Here is a 9,413-nt window from a genome sequence, read left to right as displayed (position 1 = left end):
AATTTGCATATGACAGCAAGGATGTTTCCAGTGCGTTGTGTTCGTGTGTGTGCTGGAATTTTGGCAAACTCACTTCTGGGTTGCCCTGGCAGCTTGTCTCGGCTCGTAGGTAGCGAAAGTGAAAGGATTCGGGCCGGAGGACCCAAAGGATAAGCGCCCTGATTGCATACCAGAGACTTTTAACGGCCGCTGCATGCAAAATCGCAAAAATTGAAATTGCAGAAGGTCTACGGCAGCAAGAAAAAAATGATAAATGGCTGGGTTGCATCCATGGGGAAGACTCGCATTTGCCTATATGCAATTTGCCTACACGGTTAGTTGACCTTGCCGAAAAAGCGTAATAAAGGGTTGCTCAAGGGTTGTCTTCTGCGGCGGTCTCGTCTTCAGGACTTCCTCCCATCCTGTTGTTTTCTTAAGTGCTTGTGTTTTTTTGGCGCGCAAAAAATAATCTAGAGTTGGGCATATGGTAACGAGTTGTCCGAGGCTTCTTTTTTACGCAAATGGATTGCAGCTGAGGATGATGATGATGTGTCTCTCTAATGAAACGTTTGTTTGCAAATGAGCAAATATATAGATAGGGAAAAGGGGTTTGCGGGTGAAGGGTGGGGTAAAAAAGGGTTTGGGAGGAAGATGATGCAAGGATTATTTGCATGAAATTTACTTTGAAGATGATGTAGGTAGGACAGACAGTAGGGATTAATTGTATGCGATATTTTTAATCGATTCTCCTTGGGTTACCTAGGGGTTCTTTAAGGCATTATTATAAAGGAGAGCATATTATTTGTTCATACTAAGCATGAATGTTTAAATGTTAAACTTGAGGAGTAAGATGTTTAAAAACAGAATCTTCACTTCTTTTTTATCGTTGAAGTGTAAGACTTCGCAAAACTTGTATAAAATACGTGTTCCTTTTAAAGATTATCTATTGCCGCTAAAATAACTTAAATCGCTTAAGCTAATGCTGAGTTACGTTGGGTTGACACTTAAATAAAACTACTCCCATTGCCTGACTTAATTCCGCTTTTGGTCAGACCAATAAAATAACGATTTTCGTGCTTGAATTCCTGTTTAAATGCATTAAACACAGCTTAAACAAATAAAAATGCTTTGCATTTGCCACAAATTAGTCGCCGCCTTGTATTCCCCCCACAAATATAGAGATATTCGCATATTTAGCGAGTGTGTGTGCATTAATTGTATTGCGCGATAAACAAAGCGATCAAAAGCAGACCAGTTTATATGTCTTGATTCGGAAATTATGGCACTTTAATTACCAAAGCAGACGTTGAGGTTTTCGGGGTCTCTCGTTGGCTCACTCTCGCTAGCCAGACGGCAAATTAATGCAAAATAAGGAGGAAAAATTATGCTAATAATTATAAACAAGTGCGCCCAAAAACCGGGCTCTCGAAACGAGGTGTGAGATAGAGACGAATCGGAGTCGCGGCGGGTAGATGGCCATATAAAAATGCAGCCAAAATGCTAATCGAGCTCATTATCATCCAAATCAACGGCGTCGTGGTCGCGGCCGCCACGAGAGATCTTCCATTCATAAACGCAGCGCTTAGTGATTTTTTCCTTTTCATTTTTTACCATCTTTTTTTTTTTATTTACTCGCATGCGGCGCATAATTATGCAACAAGTCCTTTCCTGGCCACAAAAACCAAAAACGCGGCGCGTGCGCATTTAGCATATGGAAAACGGAAAAAAAGACAGAATAACCGAGGGAGGATGGCCGGCAGAAACAGGATTTTTTCCTTCGACATTTGAAATTTAAATACGGCATTTTTTTTACTCACTCACTCACTGTTGTTATTTAGCGCCGCCACCTAATTATCATGTAAATTTTTGTCTAAGGATGAACAATGAATGGAAGAGAGTGACTGTGACTTTATTTTGTCACTGGGTTTTTTTTTTGGGATGGAAACGGTTGGCTTATTAATTATGCCCAAGTGCGTGGCCAAAGGATATGGTTATGGAAAAAAACGTAAACAAATTCATGCAAATACGGTTGAACTTGTCTGGCTTGCGTCTGCTCGGTTGGATGACCTTAGTTTGCATAATTTTTTGATTGAGCTCCTGACCTGCCTCAAGAGAGGTCTAGAACTATGTTATGAATTTAATGGTTGGCGGGGGAGTGAGTTTTATGTGGGAAAAAGGCTTAGCAGGGAATTAATTTAGGACAGGAAATAATGAAACAAGTAGTGGTACTTTTGGAACAATTAAATTAATTAAGTGAAATTAATATTACCCTTGAAACTTGTTAGAATATATTTAATACGCTGGTTATTTAGAAAGCGGTTGTTTTTATCATCAAACTTAAAAGTATCATTATAGAAGTTGTATAGAATTGTGCGGGAATTTCCCTTACAATATACATAATACTTAAATATCCATTGATTGCTTCCAGTTCCATTCATTTATTGTTTCAGAGAATATAAAGTTTTTAAGGTGTTTTCCGTTCGATTCTTCCCATTGTCCTCCAACGCTTCACTAAATCAAAAAAACTAAAAAAAACTGCACACCGATAACTATAAAGATGGCAATTCCTTTAGCTATGCAAATTTGTTGCGAGTTTTGCGGCAATTTCGCAAACTACCCATAGAATCAATGAAACTGACAGATAAAGTAAATCAAAACCTATTGTCAGGGGAACATAATTTAACTGTAAACTAGTCAAAACACAGTCACTCTCACAAAGGGAAAAAGAAAGATGCCAGAGTGCAAAAGAAAGGTATTTTTTGGTAGTAAGACAAATAAAACTGATATGCATAACAAAAAATAAAACGATAAGTGTTATACGGCAATATTGTTTTTTTCTTTGAAATTTAAGATGCAAATTTTAAATTATAGATTACGATTTATTATATGTTAAGCACGCGATTTACCAGGCACATTTTGTTTGTAAGTTACACAATTTGAAAAATAAAATTATAATTTATATTTTCGTTTTACAATATTTCAAAATGAGTCATCTAAAATGTGTGATAAAAGTATGGCAAATATTTTTGTTATTGTATATTTATTTTGATTGAAGCACAGAGCAGCATAACAAGATTTATTTTATAATAAATAATGACAAGTTCCAGTTAATTTCATTGTTATTTTGAAAATTGTTAACTCATATCTGTGCCATTACGTTTATGTACACCTTTTAGGGGGTCTTGTTTAAAAAGCTGGATTCCCAATTGGTCAGCTTGAAAGCACTGTGATAAAAAGTCAAATATTTGTACAATTTATTTGGTTAACTCCTCGAAAACGATATGTTACTAATACGTTCTGAAAATCGCAATGGCAACCTCTACTGATTCCCCCCTCCCCCGCACGGAAAACACTCACACACACTCACAAAAACGAAAGGAAAAGTTGTCTGGCCAAGGAGCTGCAAGGAACTGAAACAAAGCTCCCCAAAGGAGAGAGAAGTCCTGGAGGGAAAAGCTCCAACCGGGAGACCGTACTGGGTTCTGGTATCAATAGGTATTATTTCCCGATAGTTGAAGTCCACGAAAATCGGGAGATGCGCCGTCGCCGCCGCTCATCTCTCGCCCTCTCTCGCTCGCACTGGGGGCAATTAAAAATGTCACTCTGCATGGGAATGCATTGGACTGAAGAAACTCCGTAGAGCCGGCTCTACGTGTGTCTCTTTTTTCGACTCTTTTTTCTTTTTTGGGGGCGTAACGCTGGAATAAACCGAACCCAATAGAGCGCAAGTCTCCCTTCCAGTTGTTTCGCGGGGATAGAGGCCATCTCGCTCGGCGCACCGCTGGCGGTGCTCTTCGCACCCATAGAGCGGCTGGAAGGCCAGGCGGCCAAACTGGTTCCGCTCGCCGGGGTGTGTGTGCGCTACCCACGGGCGTGTGTGTGTGCGTGTTCGTATCTGTGTGACGTACCGCCGAGCGTCGAGAGCGCTCAACGTAGAGCTGCCGTGCGAGACATGACGTTAGTTCACTTCGATAGCTCTACGAGTCTGCACGTGAATTTTCCCTGGGCTCTCGGCTGTCTTGACTTCTCAAATCTCAAAACACACAATCTCAAGCTCAAGCCTGAAGCTCAATCTGTATCTCAATCTCAAACGGCATCGAATCGTATCCGGTCAACCCATCTACCCAGTAAACACACACATTCGAAATCGAAATCACAATCTGTTTCGCGTTTTGACCACTGAGTAATATTCATGATCTAAACCGAAATTTCCCTCGAACGGTGAAATTTCCCTCACACAACAAAAAAATTAAAAAGTGCCAAGTGTTCAAGAGTGCTAAATAAAAAAAAAATTCTAAAGAAAAATCAAATAACCAAATGAAACAAAATTAGCCAAACGCTAGTCAAGCTAATAAGTAAATACCGTGAAATACCAAGTAAATTGCCGTCGGATTTTCGGATCGAGCTGACCAAAAAAAAAAACTTGTTGAGCGCGCTCGAGGGCCACGCCCCCCGCCAAAAAATCGAAAGATATAGATAGAGTATTTTTGCGCCTGCCACGTTGCCCGTAAAAGACGTCAAGACGGTTGCCTCACGGTTCGAGTGGAATGAGCATAGGGACCCTGGTCTTCCTTTCGATCGATCGGTGTACAAAGTCGTTAAACTGAGCCCCAACTTGGAGCCCTACCCCGCCAGCGTGGAGGGCCTGAACAGCCCCAGAGCGGTGGGGATGGCCGCGACCTCGTACATGACCCCGCCGAGCGGTGACCTGGACATGGCCCTCGGAGGCGGTGGCTATCACACCTCGTCGCCGCGATCGGCGGCCGATGCCGGTGAGATGAAGTACATGCAGCACCATCATCATCACCATGCCGCCGCCGCTGCAGCTGCCCATCATCAGTTGCCCTCGTCGCCGTCGCCAAATGGCCAGGGCAATGGCACAGGATTGGGCCTGGGTCCCGGCTCGGGACTGGGCTCTTGGAGTGCCCTCCATCCGGATCCGTGGTCCCTGCAAACCCATCATACGCACCATCATCCCGCCGCCGCTGCCGTTGCCGCGGATACTGTCAAGCAGGAGATGTCACATCTCTCGCAGCAAACGCGCATCCAGCAGGGCATGGCCTCGCCCCATGCCGCCTGGCACGCCCCCCACGCGGGTCACTATGCGCCCACGGGCGGCTCGCCGTTGCAGTACCATCATGCCATGAACGGGATGCTCCATCATCCGGCACATGCGGCCGCTGCGGCCCATCATCAGAGTGTGGCGCCACTGCATCATGCGTTGCGCGGGGAATCCCCACAGTTGCACATACACCATCACATGGGCGGCGGCGATAGGGATGCCATAAGCGGCGGCGAGGAGGACACCCCCACGTCGGATGATCTGGAGGCCTTTGCCAAGCAGTTCAAGCAGCGTCGCATCAAACTGGGCTTCACCCAGGCCGATGTGGGTCTGGCCCTGGGCACCCTCTACGGGAATGTCTTCTCGCAGACGACCATATGCCGCTTTGAGGCCCTACAGCTGAGCTTCAAGAACATGTGCAAACTGAAGCCACTGCTGCAGAAATGGCTGGAGGAGGCGGACTCGACGACGGGCTCACCCACGTCCATTGACAAGATCGCCGCCCAGGGGCGGAAGCGCAAGAAACGCACCAGCATCGAGGTGAGCGTGAAGGGCGCCCTGGAGCAGCACTTCCACAAGCAGCCGAAGCCCTCCGCGCAGGAGATCACCTCGCTGGCCGACTCCTTGCAGCTGGAGAAGGAGGTGGTGCGCGTGTGGTTCTGCAATCGGCGGCAGAAGGAGAAGCGCATGACGCCGCCGAATACGCTCGGCGGTGATATGATGGACGGCATGCCGCCGGGTCACATGCATCATGGTGGCTATCATCCGCACCACGACATGCACGGCAGTCCCATGGGCACCCACTCCCATTCCCACAGTCCGCCCATGCTGAGTCCACAGAATATGCAATCCTCGGCGGTAGCGGCACATCAGTTGGCGGCCCACTAGCAATCAGAAATCCAGGAGTCGAACTCAGCTGCAGCTGCGTCCACTCCTGCATCCCTCAATAGTCTAAGCCAGCAGCAACAGCAGCAGCAGCAGCAGCAGCAACAACAGCAGCAGCAGCAGCAGCAGCAACACCAGCAGCAACAGCAACAGCAGCAGCAACATCAGCAGCAGCAGCAGCAACACACACCGAATACACCATCCTCCAGTGCGGGCTCATCGGCAACGATGACCAGCCAGGTGATGTCGCCGCAAAGTCCGCTGGGCAGCTCCTCCGCTGGCAATCAGGCTAACAACAACAACAACAACAACAATAGTAGCACCAACAATAATAACAATAATAACAACAACAATAACAATGAGGAGCAAGTTAAACACCACCAGCAACAACAACAGCAACAACAGCAGGCATCCAGCATTGCAGCCGCTGCAGCAGCCGCCATGTACATGGATCCCATGCGCTACCAGCATCCGCACCACCCGCATCCGCATCCGCACCAGCATCCGCACCTGAATCCCGCCCACCATCCGCACCTGTTCCACACAAGCGATCAATTGTCGCAGCACTCGCAGCAGCAACCCGTCGGCGGTGCCAGCAGCAACTCGCAATTGTCACCGGGCGCCGGTAGCAACAGTGGCCTGCCGCTCCAGCCGCCCAGTTCCGCCTCGCCGGCGGGTTCGGCCTCCTCGGTGCTCGGCGGTCATTTGAATCTAAATCCGCTGCACCAGCACCACCACTACCAGCACCACCATCACCAGCAGCACCATCACCACCAGCAGCAGCAGCAGCAGCTGCACGCCCGCCGCCTCTTCGAGCTGAGTCTGCAGTTTGGCGCTGCGGCGGCACCGGGAGCGGTACGGCATTTCAACAGCTTTGGTGGGGCGGGCGGAGCGGGCGGGGAATAGCATTCGTCGGCCGCCTGGTTCGGCTATGAGTCCTCCTAGGACTCGGCGTCGAGCGGGTGGCCGCAGTTCAAGCGGGAGCAGCCCTAGAACCTTACAGTCGAACTTCTCTAACGCGAACTCAGTCGGTTCGAGTTATATGCGCCCCGAAGTAGCTACCTAAACTTTAGCTAACTGAGAGAATTTTTCCATGGTTCGTAAGTCTAAAGATCATTTTCGGAATTTTTCTAATAGCTCCATTTCTAAATTTTCTCTAATGAGAGTTCTTTCCAAAGTTCTTTAATATAAATTTCTCAAAATGTTATATCAAATATTCCATATGTAATATTACGAACCATTTTCCCAGTTTCCGTTAGACAAGTTCGACTGTATGCAGATCTATAGAAATAGATATAAGATGAGGTCCGTTGATGAGGTTGAGAGATCGATCTTTTTTACCAGTGCATTAATCTGTGTTAAACTTCAGCTTAAAATAGGAGCAGGGAGTGGAGTAGATGAAGATGGAGATGGGGAGGCTGCCATCCACCAGTTTAGTTTGTTTTTAAAGTTTGAAAAACTTGCTTAAATTAAATCAAATTAACTAAATTAAATGTAAACGAAAAATTTCCTTTGTATAAAGCGAAAGAAACACGCAATTCAAATCAAACGTGAAACCAAGTGATGTTGTTTTAACCTAAAAAAACTAAATGCTAAAAATTAAACTAAATGAATGAGAAGAAAACTAGTTAAAAGTGCGACCCAAGTGTTAAAGAAACCAAAAAAGACAAGCAAAGAATACAGATTCCTCAGCTGCTCTCCATAAGCAAGGTAAATGTTTCCATGCCCAAAAGTCCACAAAATATTTTTTCGTTCAACACTTTGTCGCCGTCTAGATCAAGTTAAAAAAAAAGGCTCAATGAAAATGGCAGCAGTAAGACAACTCGGTCGGTTCTAGCTAGGGTTTAGGTTCTTAAGCAAGCCGTGTTTATATATATTATATATATATAGCCAGTAGATTGTACTCTAAAAAATTTATAAACAAACAAAACGTAAAACAAGATGGAAAAACGAAAATCGAAAAACGTAGAATTTAACGCGCGGCGAAGTAAACAAGAATACGAGATGAAAAGAGGATTAAGTAAAATATGAGAAACACTCCAAAACATCTGTAAATAAAAACTTACAGTTAAGTCATATTTTTTAGCTTTAAATGCAATTGTAGATTTTTTAATAAACCCTTTAAGAAAAAATCAGAAAAATACAACCACAACCGAAAAAAAAACATAAACAACATTTACAAAATATAAATTGTAATTTCTAGGCGGTAATTTTTAACGAATAGGCACGTGAAGTTTAGTTACTTAGTACTGTACTTTCTATATAAGCAAGGAAATCGAATGGAAAACAAACAAGAATATAGCTAAATCTTAAAATTTAAACAAACCAATAATAATCAAATACAACAAATGCTAAATTGTAATATATTAATTGATGTACATTAAAAACAAAAGGCAGACTAAATGCTAAACAACAAACTTGAAATTATTTCAACAACAAGAATAAACGAAAATTGTGTAAAAAATTCCTCTTTGTGTTTTTTGATATACGTTTACATTTTAGTGTACCTACTTTTCTATTTTCTTATTTACGACAAACAAAAAACAAAACGTAAATCAAACTTTATCTTTTGGGTGTATCTTTATAATATAGAATTAAACGAAATTTTTGTTTAGTGTACTTTGTTTTGGTATGTTGAAAACTATGCTATAAGAGCGAGAGAAGTGAAGCCGAATATTTAAGATTAAGCCATGCCCTCAACTGTATAATAAATTATATAGCCGTACATATATATGCAACAGCAAAGTCAACAAAGCGGTGCATTTCCACCCACACACACATCCACACAGAGGAAAACCAAGAAGAAAAAATTAAAAAGCGAAAAAAAAACTCTTAAAAAACAAATAAAAAAGAATATTATTCGAAAAAAAAACCGTCCTTTTATTATTATTTAATTAGCGGCTCAATTTGTTTGCGTTTATTTTTCGTCTGTTTTTGGTTCGGCAGTTTATGAGTCGTTGGTTTTGACAGTTTTACAGGAATTTTACGGCCACCTTTTGCAGATGCTGGTTACGATAGGGCGTTAATATCGATGGAATCGCGATAATTGCGCGTATTATTAATTTCGTTTGTTTGCTTAAAGTGTTCGGAAAGCCATTAAACAATTAAGTGGGCATATTATAATGCGATTGGCTACGTCAGAGAGCGGGCAATTGGCAATTAACTAACAACACCCCTCGGAGATCGAGTTGTTGGGCTCGTTAATGAAAGTTGCCATTAAAAAGCGTGGCATTTCGGGAAATTACCCTTTTATAAGGCCTTAAGTGCTGCTGGAAGCACTTGATGGATCTCTGTTTGTCCCTGGTCAATGCACAACCGTCAAAAAAAAAAAAATCGGACGTCAATCGGCGGGCGATTAAAGTGACAATTTACCAGATTTACGCGGTCAGCAGCGATTTATTTAATTCGAGGAAACGAGGAAAGCTTTTCAGGAATTCGACTTTTAATTTTCTGCAACCCAGTTTAAGATTGGATTTTTTAAATTGAA

General features: G+C 43.6%; 1 protein-coding gene across 1 annotated transcript; it reads left to right on the top strand.

Annotated features, from left to right (window-relative positions):
• The first annotated feature begins 3,954 nt into the window (after positions 1–3,954).
• Positions 3,955–8,798, top strand: LOC119553131 (POU domain protein CF1A). The gene is given in 1 exon segment (XM_037863324.1): positions 3,955–8,798. A coding segment is annotated over 1 exon segment (2,184 nt). The 5' UTR covers positions 3,955–4,648; the 3' UTR covers positions 6,833–8,798.
• The last annotated feature ends 615 nt before the right edge of the window (positions 8,799–9,413 follow it).

This window comes from Drosophila subpulchrella, chromosome 3L (assembly GCF_014743375.2).
Source record: "Drosophila subpulchrella strain 33 F10 #4 breed RU33 chromosome 3L, RU_Dsub_v1.1 Primary Assembly, whole genome shotgun sequence".
Taxonomy (NCBI): domain Eukaryota; kingdom Metazoa; phylum Arthropoda; class Insecta; order Diptera; family Drosophilidae; genus Drosophila; species Drosophila subpulchrella.
The sequence above is the reverse complement of the archived record's forward strand: the minus strand, read 5'-3'. Positions and strand labels throughout refer to the sequence as shown.